General features: G+C 32.8%; 2 protein-coding genes across 2 annotated transcripts; both read left to right on the forward strand.

The window, feature by feature from the left end:
- Positions 1-1,837: 1,837 nt before the first annotated feature.
- Positions 1,838-5,680, forward strand: LOC149394856 (protein YIP4b-like). Its single transcript, XM_089615994.1, has 3 exons — positions 1,838-2,492; positions 4,346-4,420; positions 5,093-5,680. Exons 1-3 carry the CDS (start codon positions 1,986-1,988, stop codon positions 5,351-5,353), a joined length of 843 nt encoding a protein of 280 aa, XP_089472120.1. The 5' UTR covers positions 1,838-1,985; the 3' UTR covers positions 5,354-5,680.
- Positions 5,681-18,167: 12,487 nt separating this feature from the next.
- On the forward strand, positions 18,168-21,146 carry LOC149394857 (P-loop containing nucleoside triphosphate hydrolases superfamily protein). The gene is made up of 2 exons (XM_089615491.1): positions 18,168-18,761; positions 19,614-21,146. The coding sequence occupies exons 1-2, from the start codon at positions 18,275-18,277 to the stop codon at positions 20,729-20,731; spliced, it is 1,605 nt and encodes a 534-aa protein (XP_089471617.1). The 5' UTR covers positions 18,168-18,274; the 3' UTR covers positions 20,732-21,146.
- Positions 21,147-22,949: the final 1,803 nt, after the last annotated feature.

Genomic DNA, 22,949 nt, shown 5'->3' on the forward strand with positions numbered 1-22,949 from the left:
ACGAATTTGTTAATAAATAAGGGTAAATCACACCTTAATTATTGACACATAAGTCTGTTGGCTATTTCCCTAAAAGTTGTGAAACATAGGCTAAAAACCAATTTCATAGTTTCATTTTGGCTATTTCCCGAAAATATATAACTAGATTTATGATTTTAGACCTGGCCTATTAGGTTGTAAAGATAGTTCTATTTAAAAGACATTGAATTAATGAAAAAGGCAGTCAATAATCAATCACCAAAATTTTAGTCTCTCTCAAAAGAGGGGAGAGTAAACACGGTGAAAGATTGACAAAGCTTTCGTTTCCGGATCGAATCCCGAGTTGTAACATTGATAGACTTGTTCTTTGTGTTCAAAGGCTGAAGGTGGTTGTTATAATACAGTGTATTGTATTATATGTGTTTATGATTACTGTAATGTATCTGGCTTGTAATTTTATGCAGATGTATTGTAATGAAATCAGCAAATACATTGCATTTGTAACTCGACTCCACATTTTTTTTTTATGTTGTAATGAATAGATTTTAAAAATTAGACTTGATGACACTATACGAGTTTTTAAATAACAGATTTGTTGACAGCAGCAAATCTTGTATTTAATGTCATGTATGTAGTCCAATCATGGACTATATGTCCACAAATTATGTATAATTATATATCAACAAAATAGTAAAAAAAATATATATATATATGTTTTACATTGGGTCCACTAATATATTTTTCCTAATTATAATTTTGGTAAAAAAAAAAAAAAAAAAAACAAACAAATATATAGACTATTAATATTCCTATCCAAATCCCTTATTTCCTCAATTATTAGTCACTTTATTATAGTAAAACCATTCAACTTGGCAAAATTACAAATTTCTACAATTTGTTCTCAAATTTTGAAAGTATGGTATGATAACTTCAGTATCAACACAATCTAAAATATATTTTTCAATAAGAGTAAAGAGATTTACTAAGTATTGTATGATAACTTCATTATCAACATAATCTATAATCTGAATTATATTTTTCAGTAAGAACAAATATTACTAAGTTCACGTCACTTTACTAAAAGAGAAAATATCAACAATATCCTATGTGTTTAATCGAAATCCGTGAATTATTCTCTCAATTTTCAAAAATAGCAGAACATCTCCCCCCAATTTAATATAAATGACATATAACTCCTCTAAAAATATGTTATAAAAAGAGGTTTTGATTTTTTATTCATAAAATAGTAAAAAAATATTTATTTTATTAATGGAATTTTTGGGAGTTCAATTTTTTTTATATAAAATAAAAGAAAATGGTGGTATTTGCGTTATAACATATTTTTAGGAGAGTTATGTGTCATTTATATTTAACTGAGAAGAGATGTCTTATATTTCTAGAAACTGAAAGGATAAGTCGTGCATTTTGATTAAACATATGGGACACTGTTGATATTTTTGCATACTAAAATAACCTAAAACTTAAAATTTGACATTGGAGTTGCTCTTAATCTTATTATATACAAGCAGTATATATCGCGCGTTACTGCTAAATAATTAATATATTTTAGTCTGGATGAAGAAATATATAAGGACATGTTCAAAAATATTTAAGTTTGAAAAAAATAAATTTATAATTTTTAGGTTTGAAAAAAATAAATTTATAATTTTTTTGAGATATTTTTATGTTTCTGATAAAAAAAAATATCGATACGAACAATATTTATATCTAAGGTTCAATCTCTTATTTTTTCTATAATTTAAAAAAATTTATCTAAAAACACTGTTCATTTAAACAGTATTTTTTCTATAAAATTCCTCTTTTATATATATAATATAATATCACGGAGTTTAAAGGACGACGTCGTTTAATCCCACCCGAATCCAACAACCCGATTTGCAAACGGTCTCCTATTTTCCTCACGAAGCCCAAATCCTGTCTCACCAGAGATCCACTGCTCTTCACATTTTCCCGGGAAACAAGCGCACGAGATATTCCGGCCAAAAATGTCCCACGGCGACACCGTTCCGCTACACGCGTCGTCTCAGTCGGACATCGACGAGATCGAGAACCTCATCAACTCCACCGTTCACTCCTCCACAGTCCTCCCAGCCCGACCCCCAAGCCCTCCCAGGGCTTCGATCCCCATTTCCACTTCTCCGTTCATCCAATCGAACCTCCCTCCTCCGTCGGCGCCGCCGAAGACTTCCAAGCCTCCCTTGCCTCCACCCACCGCCGTCCCCTCCGTCGCCGGAGCTTCTTCGATTCCGATCTCCAACAACGGCATCGCGAGCTCCGGATTCGGATCGCCGCCGAACACGCTGACGGAGCCGGTGTGGGACACGGTGAAGCGAGATCTGACGCGGATCGTCAGTAATTTGAAGCTCGTCGTGTTTCCGAACCCGTACCGTGAAGATCCGGGAAAGGCGCTTAGGGATTGGGATCTGTGGGGACCGTTCTTCTTCATTGTGTTCTTAGGTCTCACTCTCTCCTGGTCTGCTTCGGTCAAGAAGGTTAGCGCGTGAATTTCATTTCTCTTCTTTATTACTGTGGATTTTATTTTATTTTTATTGTTTGATCTATTATGTGATCGAGCTGTGGCGTTTTGATTGTTGCTAAGATGTGAGGTTCTTGAGAGTATTGTTTGGAAGCTTGAAACTGATGAGACGGAGCTTATATTTTGCGTTCCTGAGATTTTTTTTTTTGTTTGTTTTTTTATCTGTTTAATGCAGAGAGAAACGTGTTCCTAGAATTTAAGGGAAGATATTCTGAGATTGAGTTCAATTACTCTTCCAGGAATATCTAGAGTTACGTTGAAATGTAGTGTTATAGGATTAAACCTCATGTTGAAATGTATGAGATGAATTTGGAAGATTCTGTAACAGATTACATGACTTGTTTCATGTATTGCATGAGAAAAACCTTCATGAATTCATAAAAAATGATCTGCAGACACTGAAACATGAGAATAAGGTTTCCAAAAGTATGATCTGCTGTGGTCTGAAACACAGCAGATTCTTGTTTCATGTATTGCATGATAAAAACCTTCCTTCGATTGCTTCGAGATCCCAAACAATCCAACATACAACAATTAGGATTAACCCGGGAATCAGAGCCAATCAATTGTATTTCCATTATCAGTACGCCATCGAACATTCTCGTACTCCTCGTGCTTTTGCTTCTGCTTTTCCATCAGCTGGAAATCTAACCACATTGAAATCGACTCCCAATACCATGTACGACCAAAATATTTGTCCAAAACCAGAAATTCCATCCCATAACAGACCTTTCACGTTGAGCTACTAGGTGCTTGAAGCCCGGACTTAATCAATAATCACCATTCTGTTAGCTTGAGATTTAGTTCTCCTTTCGCTCCATGAGAGGGTCAACATTGAATTCACACCTCTCCCCGATTGTTTTCCTTGCCGTCAAACTTCATGTTAATCTGGAGATTTTCCAATTCCCCTTTTAAACCTTTGTACCTCCAAAACTTACCACTTCTTTTCTCGATTTCTGTTCCATATTGATAGAAACTCCTTTGATCAAGACTCATTGCAAAATCATTTGCAAACCTTCATTATATCCAGCTTTTGAATATAAGGTCAGTAATATGTGTAGCTGCCATGAACCCAGGAACGTTGTTTTTGGATAATGAAACTACTTGTTACCGAAAAACATTCGAATAGAAGAGGAATCTTTAATATCTTTAATTGTGTTTACAATTTCATTGATCTATACTAGTGAGGAATTAGGCTGCAGTTGGGTCATGAATTTTTTTTCATTATTTTAGGTTTTGTACACTAATGTCCCTTGAATTATTCAGGTTGAGGCTTTGTCTCCTAACTAATTATAGGCATTTTGCATTGAGAATGTTCACATGCAGTTAACTATCGAAACTTGCACTTATTAACTATCGATCTATATGTTAACAAAATAGGTCATGTGCATTTTAACCATTTTGGCAAACCACATGTTTCAATGAGCTTTTTGGTACTTTCATTCTTTTTGTTATTATTTTACCAAACCAAAGAATTATTTTTGTTATCTAACAATTAATGACAATATTATTAATACTAACATATATTTTCTTACTTTTAATCATAATGATGAAAATAGACAGCAAGTTAATGTTAAATTTCGCAAGAATTTGGTAACATGAAGCCTTATTTTTAATCTCGTCTTTTCCGGTTTTTATTTATTTTAAAAAATAAATTACGATCTTGTGTATGAGCATTATATTCGTATAGCTGCTTTTTGTAGTTTTTGCTGGATGGATTCGTTCATTTCATATCTCGAGTCGTAACCTAACAGACTCAAATTTATATGACTACCCAATTTAATGAAACCTTTCTATATCTTTTGGCAGTCTGAGGTTTTCGCTGTTGCATTCGCTCTACTAGCAGCCGGTGCTGTAATTTTGACGCTGAACGTACTTCTCCTGGTAACGCTCTCTCTATCTCTTGTTCTTTACAGTTGTGCATAAACGCAAAGCTTTTCAGAACATCAATTTGTGGATTACAAGTCTTAGTGTAGAAATTGGCCTACAAAGCTTTATTTTATTCGCAAAGCTTTACTGGTTTTCCCAGAAATTATCAACTAAAATTCTAACGCATTCTGCTTGTGTATGCTGAGGAATCTGGATGAAATATTTTGCATCTGGTATATGCACAAAGTTTTTAAACCCCGTTTTTATGGCCAAATGTCCAATTTAAAAAACTAGGACGTTATAGCAATGAAAAAATTGGACAAAATACCCATTTGAAGCTAAGTTTCAAGTTTTCAGCAAATCGCCAAAACTTACGTTGTAAAAAATTCTTGTGAACTGTGATTAAAATTTTTGACAATTTAATTTATAAAATCAATTCATCACGTAATTATTATTATTATTATTTATTTTTTGAAGTAAAGAGTCAACAAAATTATTCAAACTTGGTACATGCACATTTTATCTAGAGACAAACTTCGCTATTTGAAAGTATTTGCAAACCCACGAATTTCAAAGTACCCTATCGCAATCTAGCTAGTTGAAACTTAAACTTTTGTAAAATGACCAAAGTAGCCCTTTTACTGCGCATTTCTCGTAAAACTATCAACCCTCGTTGGTAAATTTCAGGGCGGGCACATAATATTCTTCCAGAGTCTGAGCCTTTTGGGATATTGTTTGTTCCCACTCGACATCGGAGCCCTAATCTGCATGCTTAAAGACAACGTGATTGTGAAAGTGGTGGTTGTGTGTGTGACTTTGGCTTGGAGTTCTTGGGCAGCGTATCCTTTCATGAGCTCGGCCGTGAACCCGAGAAGAAAAGCCCTCGCACTTTACCCCGTTTTCCTCATGTACGTATCTGTCGGTTTCCTCATAATCGCCATTGATTAGTTGATGGAAAAAAAAAATGCTTGGCCTAATAGGGGATTTCGTTCAAACAGATTAAAAAAAATGCCCTAAACATGTTGCATAGGAATTTCTTCTCAGCTGAGTCGTCTTTTCTTGTTGAACTGTAATTTTTGACAATTCCATTTGTTGGGAACGCAATCTGGCTTTACTATAGAAGAATATGTATACTTACTAGTTGTGTGAAACTTTTACATGTTCCCTTTCTTAATCCTACTCTACTACATAGTCTACATTGCTTGATAAAAGTAAACTGGTGTTTTCATCTTATCTTATATATATATAATTTTATTTATTTTTTTGCCTTGAAAATCATCTCATAACTTTTTCCAAGACTCTTGTGTCACTTTTTCAAGTTACAATGAAGTTCCGTTGAGAATTGATGTTATTTTTTTCCATCATAGCATATTCATTATCCGCATTGGTATAAACGTTATTCGTATCAGAAAAGATAGGAATACGAATAGGCTCCGTTTAATAAAATAAAATACAATTTGGTCTCTTGTTTATTTTTTAGCAAAATGGTCTCAAACTAGTCGTTTTATAATATTTTATTTTATTTTGACAATAAATTAAACACTTGTGAACAAATTAGAACACGTTTACCAACTTAACTGACCTTTTAATTGTATATAAGAAGCAAGGATTGAAATGTTAGTGGTCGATTTCGTGCCGATGGTCTCAAAAATTAGAAATTGCGGTGACCGATAGAAATTACGACGGAAATAATGTGAAATTTTGAAATAATCGTGTCGACGGAAATTGCGGTGGCCGACGGAAACTACGATAAAATACAAAAATTATGACGAAAATAATATTGCATAATTTCAAACATAAAAATAAGTTCCATACACATATAAAAAATTCTAAACATACATAATAATTTCAATTACAAGCATACATAATACACAATCATAATAAGTTCAAACTTTAAAGTCAAACACATATATTAAGCACACATAATAAGTTGAAAATATCAAAGTCGTAAGCAACACACATAATAAGTTATGAACACATCATAATTTCAAGTACTACCCCAAATATAAAATTCACTAACAAGTTATCATTTAAAATATTTTCAAATACTTGTTTACAATTACATATATTAAACTACAGATTCCAAACAATTAACTTCCAATTAACATTAATTTAAAATTTGTAAGCTCTTCAAAAAAAATTAAAACAATTATATGTTCACCATGAAACAAGTATAAACAACATCCAATGCATAAAATTAAAAACCTTAAAAATTACAACTTATAGACTGAAAGACATAAGTGTACACAAATAAACGCAATTTCCATACAATTTTCACGCAATTTATCGAAATATTGTTGAATTTGCACTAGTTTGGATGGCTTTTGTACGACGTGACCGAAATTGCGGCATGGAATGTGACGGAAATTGTAACGAAAATTACACGATATTTTGTGTTTTATACTATGAGTTAAACGACATTAATGGGCGCAACGATATGAAAATCTTCACGCAATTTCGACGCAAAACCCGCGACACAAAATGACGAAAAGCACATATGGTCGTAAACGTGTCGGACTTCTCAAAATATAGCAATTTCGGTGCAATTTTCATGCAATTTCCCGAAATTTTTAACTTTGATAAGAAGCCAACGAAACTTATATTCTTACCCTAAAACAATTTAAGCAAAAAGTATCTATTTTAAATAATTATAAAACATGTGTAAATTTGTGTTTATATAAAAAAAAAACAATTGATTACTTACTTGCCTAGATTTCAATCATCCAAATTGAAGAATAATGTCTTCATTATTTTAAAGGATTTTCTTGTAATTTGTGTTTAAGGATCCGTTTGAAACCAGGCCAAGAAAGTAGGGGGGGAATAAAAATGAGATTCTATCTTTTTTTTTTTTTTGTTATTTGAATGAACAGAAAATATAAGGAAAATGAAAATATGAAAGAAAATAAGCGGGAAAATTTATAACTAATGAGTGGATTTTATTTTTCATGAAAAAATTAGTGAAAAATAGAAATAATCCAAATTGATACATATAGGCACATGTTTGTGTCTATTTTCTCACTTTCTCTTTCTTTCTTTCCCTCTCATTTTCCATGATTTTCAAACAGAGTTTAATGTAATCAATTCATTTTGTGTCATATATAATTTTAATTTTAAAATTTATGTAATATTTCCCTCTCATTTTATGTTATAGAATTTTAATTTTTACTCTTATTTTTTTATTTTTCATATTTTCATTTTTCTGCACATTTTTGGCGATTTCAAATGGAGTTTAAATGTTTAATTTAATCAATTGTTCATAATATATCTGAAAGTAAGAATGTAAATTGTTCAATTTTTTTTTAAATGACTAAAGTGTGCACAAATGTTCAACCGAAATGATATATTGGTGATCACATTTTGCACTAATTTTTCTACTTCGAGAGTTTTTTTTATTGATATATATATATATATATATATATATATATATATTATATATATATATATGTATGTATGTATATATATATATGTATGTATGTATTTGTGCAATTTTTTTTGCTGAGTTTTAAACTCTAAAACCGCTTTCCTTATTATAAAATAATTCAAAAGCCCATTTTTTGCCCAAATACCATCGTTTTTTTAATGGAAATGTTAGTTTTCTGTATCAAGTACGATATTTCTCTACTTGTAAAAAGACATTGTTCTCTTTCCTAAAAAATATTTTTTTGTTGAAATTTTGCTGAAAACTTGTCATTAACAACAAAATTTTTCCGTCTATCATTAACAAATCTAGTTAAAATTTTGGACGATTTTCAACAACATTTTAATCCTTTTTAGAAGGATATCAAGTAATGCAAATATTAAGTTACTCGCGACCTGATAGTACATGTATTTTCAAACTTTTCTACCCAAACTAGGAAATTGGTAATAAAAGTGAATAAAAAAAAAGTAGAAGAAGGAAGTTATGGATCTATCGCTACTCCAACTTCCAAAAATTTCCCCCTTTTTTTCACGAAGTGGAAATAACTTCTCTTCTTTATATAAGTTTGGGGATGTGTAAGATGTCACAATGAACTATAGATATATAAAAAGAAGTCCTTACACCTAGAAGGATCTCGATTGATTTTAGCTCGAGTCTAGAGCGTTCATCGGTTACAGTTAAGGCGTCATGGGAGAATGCAATGTCAAATGAAATACTTGAGATGATGATGATGAGAATTTCACGTACAAATATGAACAAAATAAAAAATTGGCTAGCCTAGTCCTTCCATAGTTGAGGACTTGATGTGATGTCGATAAAGCGAGCTTGAAGATACAAGCTCAGATTGTTTCACTCGAGTGGTGTACTCGAAGCTGATAATTCCCCTTGTATTGAAGGTAAAGCCGTTTGTTGTCTATGAGTGTGAAATAAGATCTAAAAAAAAGTAGATCTACTATTTATCGTGATGTTTTTAAGGATGTTCTAACACGTTATGAAACAACTTAGCAATTTTAGCAAAATATCAAAAGCATATAAACTGTAAGTAAAGAAACACGCAAGTTGGTAATATAGTTCGGCCAATCGTGTCTACTTCTGTAGGGAAAATACTACCGGTAGAAAGAGAACTTCACTAGACGGTAGAATAAGTACAACATCGGACAACCATGGATGATCACCTTCCAGGTTTCCTAAACTTCGAACTACCCTATAGATTTCTAACTTAGACTACCCTTGTGTTTGAGCTCCCCTCACTTTTCACTCACACTCTTCCAGTGTTTCAACAACGTTTATAACAATACATGTTTTACAATATTTTGAATAAACACAAAAACAACTCTATGACAAATCTCTTAACAATGGTTGTCAACTACATAGTATAAATCACACCTACGACCTGTATTCCGGCGATGACGAGAACATGGAAAATACCTAGACGTGTTGTCCTACCAAAGAGGGAAAGCATTTCTTATATATGACACATTCCAACGTAGTGTCCTTGGCAAGAGTTTCCCAATGCACACGGTGAACGCTCATTGGACGATCGACAAAAGTGCAGAAGAAAATCAGACTAAAAGAATGTCTACAATAATCAACGTCACTATACTGATGTGTAAAACAGACGTCTCATGTTGTAGATTGATGTTTTCAATATCATGTAGAACAACAGTTTTGCCAAAACAAAAACAACCGACTCAAAATAACAACAAGATCAATATCTTATTTGTCACTAAAGTTATGCATAACCATTCTTGTTCTACCGATGGTGCTCTAAACTTGAGTTCGTAGTCCATGTACTAAAGAGACGTGTTTTATCGGGCATACACAACCTAACGCTTTTTAGACTTGAAGAGAATTTTGAAATGAGACAATTTTTTAAGAGAGAATGCTTGATATCATTTTAAGTTTTTTTTTGTCGCTTAACTGGTGATATACTAATAGCGAAATAAAATTACTATTTTTATTCATGATGGTAGAGATTTTATCAGAAAACCCGTGTTAACAACTATTAACTTTTATATGAGCTGCGGGATAATAGCGCATATAATATATATATATATATATATATATATATATATATATATAATATACTTATGAAACTGGAAAACGTTGAAAAAAAATTAGAAGGATTTGAAAAATGAAATTAAATAACAATCAACGAAAAATAATGAGAGAAAATGATTTCTATTATTTTGAAAATAACCCGATTAATTGATATTAATTGAATCAATTAAAAAAAAAATTAATTGTGCTCTTAAAGAAGTTAATTAGTAGCTGTAAATAATCGATTCTGTTCGATAAAAAAAAAAATTTTAAATACCAATTATTAACAAAATCATAGCTAATTAAAGATGCTCTAACGGACGTAGGTGTGATTTAAAAAAATTTAAATACCAATTAATTAGTAAGTGATTTAAAAAAAAATTCTCTATTTATTTATTTATTTTAGCTTTTTTTTTTTTTGCATGCACTCGGACGGAGTACGGACTCAGGACTGAGGACTCCTACCACTGCATTTTATGACGAGACATGGAATGAACCCTAAAACGATTCCCTTTCAGACTTAACAAATTAAAACGTCAATAATGACATTCTTTTAACCTTTTTGAATAATTTAATGTCAAACTTAACCAACACACTTTCAGAAATGGTACAAAATATAATAACTTTGACCTAAGTTATAGAAAATTAATAAAAAAAAAAGTACGTAATCAATTGTTAAAGATCATAAACTATTATTTTAGTCTTTTACTTTGTTTTAATTTTAAAATACTAGATATTCTCGGAATGTATTCAAATTCTTCTGTTATAAGTTATAACTATATTTTTAGGTAAAGTACTAATCATCTTGACCAAATTTCTTTTATTATTGTAGACTTTACTCATCAAATACCTTTTTATGTGTATAAATCACTTACTCTACTAACATATCTTATTATAATTCAACATCAAACATATCTTCTTCTTTTTTTTGAGGAATCAAACATATCTTTATTCAACATGAATGTTTATGCACAAATTAAAATAATAATGTAAAGTATAATTATCAAATAATTGTTCTTCTACATTTATTGATAAATCGTCTAAAAAGAGACGTAATTTAACTTTTTTGGAGTTGATTTCAATCAAGTTAAAACCATTTTTAAAAATGAACGAACATGTTTTTTTTTTTTTTTTTTAACCGAAATGCCTCTCAGTTCCCACTTCTAAATGCTTTATCTATTTTTTTTCCCCTAACAAAGAATCACTCTCTTTGTTTTTTTCTGTTCTCCACTGAGGAAAGCTTTAATAAATTCTGTCTACTTTATTAAATTATTTTCTTATTTGTTCTCTCACTCTGTTAGTCACTTCTCAGCATAAACAAACAAAACTGACTGACGATGAAATAGAGATTGATTCTTATCTCTTCTGTAATATTATCACCTGCTATGCGATATCTACAGAGAATAGAGATTACTATCTTTTATTTTCTTTTCCATTTCTTTTGTGCTTTTGAGTTTTAATGTGTGTTCCTCTATTTTTTTCCCCTCTATTATTGCTTAATTGTTCTAATATAATACTAATAATATATTATTCACATGAGACGATCTTCATTCAATCAAAACGCTGTGGATGCCACGTACTTTTCCATAAAATTATTTAGGCATAGGAATGATTAAGTTCTAGAATAAAGCCCTCGTTAAAGAACCAACTTAATTCCAGTTGGAAATTTCAAATTGATAATTTTAAAATGTAGATTTCGGTCATCTCAATGAAAACATCAAAACAAAAAAATTATAAATAGCGTATGAAGAATTAGTACAACAGTTAACAGTATTCATTTAGTAGAAGAATCGCATACATTTTTAATATATATATATCTATATATATTATAGGTTTCTGGATTTTAATTATTAAATAAAAAATTTAGTCAGATTAATGGTCTTAATTCGTTTTTTAATCAAAATAAAATAAATTTCTTAAATATAATATATTTTTAATTTTAGAAATATTGCACGGATTAAACTACCTAAAATGTTGGTATTACAAAATAGCAAAGGCTTTAAGATTTTATACAAAATAGTCAATCTTTAATGATGTATCAATTAATTCAAAAACTATATTTCAATCATATCATTTTGTCTATTTAAACGTTATTCCTTGATCTTGTTCTTCATTTTGGCTATTTTTAAAAGAATATGTCAAATTTGTTTTAGTTGGTCTGATAAGATTTGTTCACATAGTTTTTCTAAATTTCTATATGCTTTTAGACATACTAAACTATTTCACTAACAATTATAACATATATTTTGTATTATAAATAATTATGAACATGTAGATAGGCTATTTAAGAAATAAAAAGAAAGAGGAAGTTTGATAAAATGGAGAAAACTAAAATAAAATTAGATATTCCTAAATAGATCTTGGAGAGAGAGAGAGAGAGAGAGAGAGAGAGAGAGAGAGAGAGATAGTGAAAACAAATAAGTCAATATATATAATAAGAATCAGCAACTAGAAACTTGAGATTTAAATTAAATGTTAAACTCGTTCATTTAGGTTTATTAGTGTTCGTTAATGCTTGTTTCGTACTATTGCAAAAATCAACGTTTCAATTTAGTTGGTTAGCCATATTACTCTAAATTTTAATTATTAATTTAAATAATTAAAAATTAATATATAAGCTATAAATTTTATATAATTTACATAAATTATTCACCATTTCAAATTAGTGATGACATAATAATATTAAATGAATCAACCAAAATAAATGAATATTCATATAGTGCAAAGATAGAGTTGGACCACACTAGTAATCCTTTCATTTGAACTTTGAGTTTATAGTGTTGGTTTCTACTTTTTTTTAGACTCTTGGAGCTTGTGAATCCAGATGAAGAGGATCATCATTGATTTGAATAAATTTCATAAAGGTTGGTAAAATTTGTTTCATCATAAGGCATGTAATCTTGCTTTATTCTTGCATTGTTTTTCTCTTATAGTTTCTTCAAATATGATAGGTAGGAATAAATAAATTGTTTGAAATTTTACCATCTCAACATGTTCTTAAATTGTTCTAAAGCACATATGTATGCTCCAAGACCACTAACATATTTGATATTCTCGGTTATGTTCATATTTATTTCTCATTTAATATGATACCAAATCTTTTCTACTCAATATTCTTATATGACAACTCGGCATAAATCTAGTTTTACTCCGTATATCTCAAATTTCCACCTATAACAAATCCCTTCCAATTTTGACCATCAAGTTCATTTGGATTGATGAGAATTTGTCAAAGAAACAAACCAATTAAATATTAGGGAAAATATCAATAGTCTCCCCTCTATTTAATTTATACTTCCAATTTTCAGAAATATCAGACATATCCCATCAGGTTAACATAAATGACATATATGTCAACTAAAAATATATTATATTGCAAATACTACCCATTTCGTTTATTTTTCACAAAATAAAATTTTGAACTCTCCAAAATACCATTAATTAAATTACTCTTTATTTTTTATTTTATATATAAAAAATTAAATTATAATTTTTTTTACAAAGTTAAGAATTTTTTTATAAAGTGAGGTTTTGGGTTTTTTTTTAATAAAATAGTAAATAAATATTTATTCTATTAAATGTATTTTGGAGAGTTCAAATTATTTGTTTGTAAAAAATAAATGAATATGATGTTATTTGCAATAAAACATATTTTTAAGAGAGATATAATCATTTATATTCATTTGAAAAAATATGTCTCATATATTTAGAAATTGAAAATATTAATCAGGCGTTTTGATTAAACAGAAAAATCTGATTGATATTTTATCTAAATATTACGTTCATCCATTTGAAAAAATGGTCGTGGGTCATTTGGTTGAATGAGAACATGTTAAATTTCTAAAATGATAGCCGTTATATTATAATCTACGGTTGACATTATTTCAATATAGATAGCGTACCACGCCGTGTACTCTACTGGAGAAATGCCTCTGTCAATATATATATATATAAATATAATTATATATATATATATATAGAATCTCTGACTCTGCCAAAACGTGTAAGATAGGCAATATAAGCGAAATTAGTGAATCTTTTGTGCACAGAACCCATCATAACAAACCTACACACGCATTTGATTTTATTTTTTTTGGTTTACACAACAAACAAAACAAAACGGTCAGCTCAATGTACCAGTAATTTCTGAACACATCATCTGATTAGAGATATTTATTTATAATTGTTTAATCCCCCAAAACAGCCTTAAACTGAAGAAATAATGATGGTTATTATTATTATTATTACTATTTTTTTGTCATCAGAAATAATTGTTCTTTCAATTTCGCAGCAGCAGCTTTATTATCATCAAAATAAACCATTGGGAAGAGAAAGATACAATATTCTGGAGATGAAAATCTTCAGGTTTATAATTTGACACATGTGACAAAAAAATAGAAAATAAATAGTAGGACCACAGTGCGTTTCATAAATGCATGGTTTATTTATTTACGTTACGATTTTGCCGTGTAAGACTGTCTTTTATACTTAATGCCAAGTCGATAAATTCAGCTTGCAAAATCCACAACTCATTCACACATCTCTTTCAACCTCATGTTTGGGATTTCTGTGACACATTGTTTGACATTAATGAAGCCAAATTGTGTTTTTTTAACTTGCATCTTTTTTGCCCGTAGTAAATATAAAAAAAAAAAAAAAAACCAGTCCCCATAAAATTATAAATTTGAAAGTAATGTACAGGCAGAGCGGCCCTACAAAACCCCTGTATGTCACTCACATCCTTAACTTCTAACCCCAAAGCCAATCCAAGAGGACCCCATTAAAATCTACACAATAACTGAAATATATATTATATATTTTTATGTTTTTAATTTACTTTTGATGTTAGTACAAATTACGCACAATGCGTTTGTTTTTTTTCCCTACTTTCTCATCAAGTTGATCATACGAAATCCGAAAAATGGGATTTCTGGTCCCGTACGTCTCATATTTTGCATAAAACAAGACTCTTAATACTGAAAGAAAAACTGTTGCAAAAAATATTGAAAAAATTACCCGCACGATTGGAAATTTTCGATTTCTAGAGTCCCATATAGAGTAATTTCATTAAAAATATCTAAATATGGACTTTTTGACACATTTCGGACCAAAACACCCTTGATTCAAAAAACCCATATTTTTTCTCTCATTTTCAAATAATTTGCATCACAATTTTTTTCATTTTCGAATTGGTTGCGCTAGGATTAGAATTTCCGGTGGTCGTTTTTTTTTTAGGAATTTGGTTTGGGTTCAGTTTCGATTTTGAGGGTTTCACATTGTATCTCATCGTACGGCATCGTATCGCATCGTACGACATCGTATGTGTTCAGTTTCGATTTTGAGGGTTTCACATTGTATCTCATCGTACGGCATCGTATCGCATCGTATGACATCGTACAGCATCGTACGACATCGTACACCATCGTATGACATCGTATGTGTTCAGTTTCGATTTTGAGGGTTTCACATTGTATCTCATCGTATCGCATCGTATCGCATCGTACGGCATCGTACGATGTCGTACAATGCTGTACGATGTCGTACGATGCGATACGATGCCGTACGATGAGATACAATGTGAAACCCTCAAAATCGAAACTGAACCTAAACCAAATTCCTAAATAACAAAAAAATATCGGGGCGTTGCCCCGAACCCCACGAGCTCAGCACCGAAAATTCTAATCATATCGCAACCAATTCGAAAATGAAAAGAATTGTGATGCAAATTATTTGAAAATGAGAGCAAAAATATGGGTTTTTTGAATCAAGGGTGTTTTGGTCCGAAATGTGTTCAAAAGTCCATATTTAGATATTTTTAAACATTAGGGTCTAATCTTGATATTTAATGGCTTATTAAGCCCAATTAATGAAATTTCTATATATATATATATATATATATATATATATATATATATATTTCTTTTAGCCTATGATTAATTACTTCAATTTATAGTAATTTACATTGGTTAAAAGCAAATACAACTATTTTTTTTTTTTACTAAAACATTACTAAATGGAATTAAACAGGATCCCGAATCCGTCCTATATCCCAGATGGTATCAGTACATAAATCTTTGTACCAGTTTTCATAATATGATTTTTTTTTTCATTTTCCGGATGATACCAATGATACGATGGGTCATGCAAGATCCCATATGACCTTCTTCACCAAAAGTTCGGAGTGAAAAATTGTTTAGAAACTACGAATTCCCTTAAAAATACCTCCCTTTATTTGACGAGTGACTGCCTATGCACGAGATTATCACTGGTAGAGTTATAAACATTGACTTTGCGTGTCCTAGGTGTCGTTTGTGTGTGGGGACCACTAGCATGTTATTTAGCCCCGTGATCTCGCAAGTTTTGTGGACTACGAGATGGTGGAGTGATGTGAAATCCTCTATTTTGGGATACCATTAGCTTCCTTGTCCGAAGGAAGCACCTTCTCTCCTTGGGAAACTTTGCCGTCTTCGCATCCGTGATGCTGGGTACGGGGGAAACCTACCAAACACTCGATCTATTCCGGACAAGACTGTAACTTGCTTGATTTTATTAATAGGCCACCCATTTCCTTGATGAGTTTTGAAAAAGTCTCGAGACAAGGGTGGGAGAGGGCGCTTAAGTCTGTCTCCCATATTAGGTGGACTAATCCCTTGCCCGATTAGGACAGCATTCTCGTTCTCTTGCTTTCGGTCGTTCTCGCCCCTGTTGGTAGAATTTTTTGCGATTGTCCAGGGGCTCAAGGTGGCATGGGATCTCGGGATCAGAGGTGTATTTTTCAATCAAGTTGTATGGCGACGATCACACTAGTCCAGGGGCGGCGATAGACTTATCACAAAGGTGGTTCTATATGGTGGACGCAATTTGCTCATGTGCGGCTCGGTTTTATAACTCATGTATTATTTCATATTGTCGGAAATGTAATGGTGTGGCTCACGCTTTGGCAAAAAAAAAAAAAAAAAAAAAAAAAAAGACGCTTACCTTAGAATTTGATTTGGTTTGGAGGATGTTCGTCCTCTTGAATGCTTTGATTTGGTTATGGCTAATATGCCCCGGTGGATTCCCTGATTTTCAACAATGTTTGTTTTGAAAATAATACAAATTACAAAAATATTTTAGAATTCCAACATTTTTTTTGGCTTTTAGTGTAAATAGTCTGTGAATTTTTTTTTATTGTACTATTTTAATCCCTAACTTTGTTTTAGAGCTTTTAGTCCTAACTTATTAATTTAGTAGCTCTTTTAGTCCTTTTCGAAAAATATTAATTTTTTTTAATAAAGTTTAACACCTAAACTACTTAAATATATTTAATAACTTAGATTTTTTAAACGATATATTGTGTAAGTCAAAAAGCCGAGGTGCCAAACCTTTCCGTTGATCTGAACTCTTGGGAGGATTAGGATGTTATCTTTTGAGTAATTTTTGTATCTATTGACTGTGGGTCTTCTCACTCCGCACCTCAATGTGGTAGCATCGACATATGTAACGATCAAGACTTGTAAGCTCGCTTGTTAATATAATCGTTTGAGTGTCATTATAAGATTCAGCAGCTACCGCATTTACTTTTTGAATTTAGAAATAAGTTATTTAGGTGATAATTTTATTTTATAAGATTTTTTTTAGGACTAAAAAAGCTAAATCAGAGAGTTCTGATTTAGGATCAAAATGCAAAAAAAAAAAAAATTAATAATAATAATAATAATAATTAAGGGCTAAAAGAGCACACTCATAATAGTTCAGATATTATTTACGCTAAAAGCCTTCAAAAAAAAATTTACATGAGGAATAATATGTAATCTAATTTGCGTTTCCTTACATTTGGTTAGAATTAAACATTATAGCCCCCATAAAACAATAGATTTTGCTATTTGACCATCGTTTTGTATATTTTTGATAAATAACCACAAAAATTTATTTACAAGACTAAATTGTTGTAAATACCCTATAAATTCTCTAAAATTGACAAAATTTACAAGATGCCGTTTCATCAAATTGACCATTTACTTAAAATTTATAAAAGATTGGTTAATTAGTAAATTCTCTATTTTTGGTGATTTAGTTTGTTAATTGTTTGATTTTTCAAGTAAAAAAAAGGGGTAGCCCATTGGGGTCGAGTGAATTAAAAAAAAAAAAAAACCTTGAAAAGTATGTATATATACATATATATATATACACACACATATACATATTTGGAAAAAAAAAATAAAAAGCATGTATAATAAAACATGTTATTGTTTTCCCAGCCCCCACTTTTCTTATTTACATTGTACTTAAATCCCCCTTCTTGGCCAGCCAATCCCATCAAAACTCAAAACCCATCTCTCTCTCTCTCTACAAACTCCTCTAGATAGACTAGAGAAAATTCGTCTCTCCTCTAATCTGTATCAAAACTCAAAACAAAATAAAAGAAAAGAATGAAGGAGTATTGGACATCGGTGGCGTCATTGCTGGGCGTGTTGGCCTTCTGCCAGACGTTACTCCAAACGGTGTTCCCGCCGGAGCTCCGTTTCGCGGTGGCGAAGCTCCTCAACAGAGTGACCCACTACTTCTCCTCCTACTGCTACTTCGACATAACGGAGATCGACGGCGTCAACACCAACGAGCTCTACAACGCCGTCAGCCTCTACCTCTCCTCCTCCGTCTCGTCCACGTCATCGTCCAGCTCCGTCTCGTCGCGTCTCAGCCTCACGCGCGCGCTCAACTCCTCCGCCGTCACGTTCGGCCTCTCCAACAACGACTCCATCGTCGACTCCTTCAGAGGCGTCTCCGTCTCGTGGGAACACGTCGTCACTCAGCGCCAGGCTCAGACCTTCTCGTGGCGCCCACTCCCCGACGAGAAGCGTGGCTTCACGCTCCGCATCAAGAAGCGCCACAAGCCCATCATCCTCAACTCCTACCTAGGCACGTCCTTTGTTTATTTCTTTCGTTTTCGCCCTAAATTTGTTTTGTTTCTCATATTTATCCTCCTCCTCTGTCATTTCCTACAGAACATATTTTATTTATGACATTCCGCCCCCTCTCCTCCTTCCTCGACTCTTTACGTCCTACCTTAGTTAGCACGTTTTAAATTCATTTTTCTTTTGCCCAAGATACATAATTTATGACATTGAACCCCCTCTGTCCCTGTCAAGTCTCCTACCTAGGCACAGTCTTAATCCATTATCTTCACAAATATATTTAGTTTATGGCATTTATCCCCCTCTGTCTCTGTCAAGCCTTTCATCCTCGAATCCTACCTAATTTATGTCTTTTCTTTTGGCCCAATGTACTAATTTATGACATTTCGCCCCCTCTCTCGTCGTCTTCTCAGCGACGGTGCTATGTCGGTCTCTACCACCGTTAAATTTATTTCTCTAGATAAATTTTTACTTTGATACTTGGCTCCCTGACTCCTTCGATCCTTTCCAAAAAGGTATCTTTCGATTTTGGCCACAAAAGTTCTATTTTTGACATGTATCCCCCTGTCTCTGTCAAGCCTTTCATCCTCAAATCCTTACCTAATTTATTTCTTTTATTTTGCCCCAATATATTCAATTCATGACATTTTGCCCCCTCTTTCCCTGTCAAGCCTCTCTCTCATCACCGTTCTCAGCGACGGAGCTATGTCCGTCATCCCTGTACAGCTCAATTCATTTTTCGTCCCTTTTACTTTTTGACATTTAGCTCCCTCTCCTCCCCCGACTCTTTCGATTTTCGCCACAAAGTGTTTAATTCCTGACATTTACATCCTCTTCTCCCCTTTCTCCGCTGCAGATTTCATAATGGACAAAGCTCAGGAGATCAGGAGGAAGAACCAGGACAGGCTTCTGTACACGAACTCCAGAGGCGGTTCTCTGGACTCGAGAGGACATCCATGGGAGTCCGTACCGTTCAAGCACCCGAGCACTTTCGAGACTCTGGCCATGGATCCGGATCGGAAGAGAGAGATAATGGAGGATCTCCGAGACTTCGCCGACGGCCAAGGCTTCTACCAGAAGACCGGCAGGGCCTGGAAGAGAGGCTATCTCCTCTACGGTCCTCCGGGGACCGGAAAATCCAGCATGATCGCCGCCATGGCCAATTTCCTAGGGTACGACATCTACGATCTGGAGCTCACGGAGGTCCACACGAACTCCGAGCTCAGGAAGCTTCTGATGAAGACGAGCTCGAAGTCGATCATCGTGATCGAGGACATCGATTGCTCGATCAGCCTCACGAATCGGAACAAGAAATCCGGAGAGAGCAATGTCGCCGCTCCGCCGAGCAGCTACTACGAGCAGATGCGATCCGGCGATCAGGAGAGCGGAAATTCCGGCGGCGGATCTGGCGGCGGAAGCGGAAACTCGATCACGCTCTCCGGTCTGCTGAACTTCACGGACGGGCTTTGGTCCTGCTGCGGGAGCGAGAGGATCTTCGTGTTCACGACGAACCACATCGAGAAGCTCGACTCGGCTCTGCTCCGGAGCGGAAGAATGGACATGCACGTTTTCATGAGCTACTGCTCGTTCGAGGCTCTGAAGATCCTGCTCGGAAATTACCTAGGGTTCGTCGACGCCGAGAGGGACGTCGACGGCGGAGTTCTCCGGGAGCTCGAGGCCGTCGTCGACGCGGCGGAGATGACTCCGGCTGACGTCAGCGAGGTGCTGATCAAGAACCGGAGGGACGGCGAGAGGGCGGTGAGGGAGTTGCTGGAGGTTTTGAAGGGACGCGCCGAGAGGAATCGCCGGAGCAACAAGAAGAAGAAGAAGAACCAGAAAACCTTGATGAGCGAGGAAGAAGAAGAAGAGGAAGAACAGGAAAAGAGGGCTTTGGAAAGCCCTAAATTAATTAATGGCGAGATTGATCACCAAAAAGAAGAGGTGGTTGAGGAAGATGGTAAAAAGCTCAAGTGAAAAAGAAAAAAAAAAGTTTGACATACATTATTTATTGTCATGTTTATATCTTCTCTTCTGTACTTTGTTTTATTTTTACCTTTTTTTTTTTTTTTTTAGATTTTGGGGAATATTATGTTGGTGGACTTTTTTTTTGGGAATTATGATTAAAGAGGAAGGAAAGATGAAATTTTAGGTGGTAGTCTTGTCTGGTGGTATGGTAATGATGAAATATGGTTAAAAAAAAGAAAATACAATCTTAACATTTTGCCATTATGGAAGCTAGCTAGTTAGTTATATTATTATCATATATGTAATGTATTTTATCAACAGAATTGGTGTGTGTACTATTACGTGGATAAGCTTGTTGCATGTGGTTAGGTTGCCAAATGGAATTTTATTATTATTGTCACTTTATACTGACCTAAATTATTTTGTCTTTAAATATTGAAAGCCTCATTCCAGTTTCGGTGGGCATAAAAAGTTATTGAAGTTTGAGATCATAGATCTCATTAATTCTTTTAGGTGGGCTTTGGTTTTATTATGACTTGCAATACCTTGTGTGGCATATCCAAATTATTGACATGTTACCACAAGAGTTTGTATTTTGTGCATGTGGTTCCGTTCGGTTCGGTTGCCAAATTCGACTTAATTTCTAGTTGGGTTTTTCAATATTTCAGAAAACGTCAATTTATTTCTAAAAAGTAGGAGATTTGTGTGACATTATTGTCCTTCCACGCATTAGTTTTTTTTTAAGGGTAGTTTTGTAGTTTACCAAGTTAACAGCTCTCTCTATTTTGCTTTTTGCTGTGGCGATCACATGGGAAGATTTGTGATTTTGGTGGAGATATTGGAAAATTAGACCAAACAAAACCCAGTTCATTCCATCGTGTCTTTCATTTTGTAGTGCATATATGTGTAAAGGTTGGATAATTTCATGGCTTTTTGGCAAGTAGCCTAATAATATTTCAGCCTCTAGAAATGGTCTTCCGATTTGACAGAAATTAAATTATTTAAAAACATGTTTACAAATCAAATAGCTTCCTCATTGAAATTACAATCTTTATTCAAACAAACCAAGGGGCTGTTTGGTTAACTTTTCCAAAATCGTTTTCTGTTTTCTGATTCTAAATTCTAGAAAACAGTTTTAAAAAACATTTTTTTTTATTTTTTTTTTTCAGACAGCTTTGCTGCAGTGGGGATTGAACCAACGACCTCCACACAAGAGGTGGTGTGGAATTACCACTAGGCTATCCTAGGTACCACGATTCTAAATTCTAGAAAACAGTTTTAGAAAACCTGTTTGGTTATAAATTCAGAAAACAGATTTAGAATCATGTTTCTGTTTTCTTTGAAATTTGTTTAGAAAACAGAAAACAATGAAAAGTTGTTTTCTATTTTATCTCTATACAATTGAATGGAAAACATAACCAAACAACATTTAAAATATTCTGAAACGTAATTTTAAATCTATTTTTTAAATTTAAAAATTAGAATCAGAAAACGGAATTTAAAAACAGAAAACGAGTTTAGAAAACTGAACCAAACGGCCCCCAAGTTATTTTAACATTATTTCCTATTTAGTTAGACTTATATTATAAACTAATTTTATAGAATCAACAAGTTATTTAAGTTGATAAAAATATTTAAGCCTCTAAGATGGTCAAGTCATTAAAAATAATATTTAATTTCCAAAATGACTAAAATACTATAAAATAAACAATTCGATGAAAATTTTAATTAAAAAAATATTGTTCAGAGACAGTGTCACACATCAATAATTTAGGGACTTTTGCACTTAAAAAAAAGGCTAAATTTGGTGCACGTGATATAAAAGAAATGAGTGGTTCAAGATGTCTTATAAGTTATAATTCATGTGGAGGGTTGTTGTTTGTCCCCGTATGAATTGTTGTGTCTCCACACTCGTGTTCGGTTCAACTTTAGTGAATTATTGCGATATTGCGACAATAGGAAAGGAAAGCAACACTATATAAAATAAGTACCTATTTCTCAAAATAACTTTTTGAAGTAAAATATGTAGTGTGACATGTAAAGAGAATAAATCAGAGTGTTGCAATTTATTTGTTCTCATCTCCACCCCGAATATTTTTTCCAACATAATTTTCTTCTTTATCGATTTTGAATAAATAATTATGTATTTAATCCATGATAGTGACTATTTGAAACTTGAAATGTTACTAATAGAGTACATTAATTATTAATTTTTTTAAAAAATAAT

This window comes from Urtica dioica, chromosome 5 (assembly GCF_054948205.1).
Source record: "Urtica dioica subsp. dioica isolate 48M chromosome 5, U.dioica_male_clone48M_v1_H2, whole genome shotgun sequence".
NCBI classification, from domain to species: domain Eukaryota; kingdom Viridiplantae; phylum Streptophyta; class Magnoliopsida; order Rosales; family Urticaceae; genus Urtica; species Urtica dioica.

Coding starts and splice junctions, on each gene's coding strand:
- LOC149394857 (XM_089615491.1), top strand. CDS start 18,275: ATGAAGGAGTATTGGACATCGGTGGCGTCATTGCTGGGCGTGTTGGCC. Junction 18,762..19,613: donor CATCCTCAACTCCTACCTAG/GCACGTCCTTTG, acceptor TCTCCGCTGCAG/ATTTCATAATGGACAAAGCT.
- LOC149394856 (XM_089615994.1), top strand. CDS start 1,986: ATGTCCCACGGCGACACCGTTCCGCTACACGCGTCGTCTCAGTCGGAC. Junction 2,493..4,345: donor GGTCTGCTTCGGTCAAGAAG/GTTAGCGCGTGA, acceptor ATCTTTTGGCAG/TCTGAGGTTTTCGCTGTTGC. Junction 4,421..5,092: donor CGCTGAACGTACTTCTCCTG/GTAACGCTCTCT, acceptor GGTAAATTTCAG/GGCGGGCACATAATATTCTT.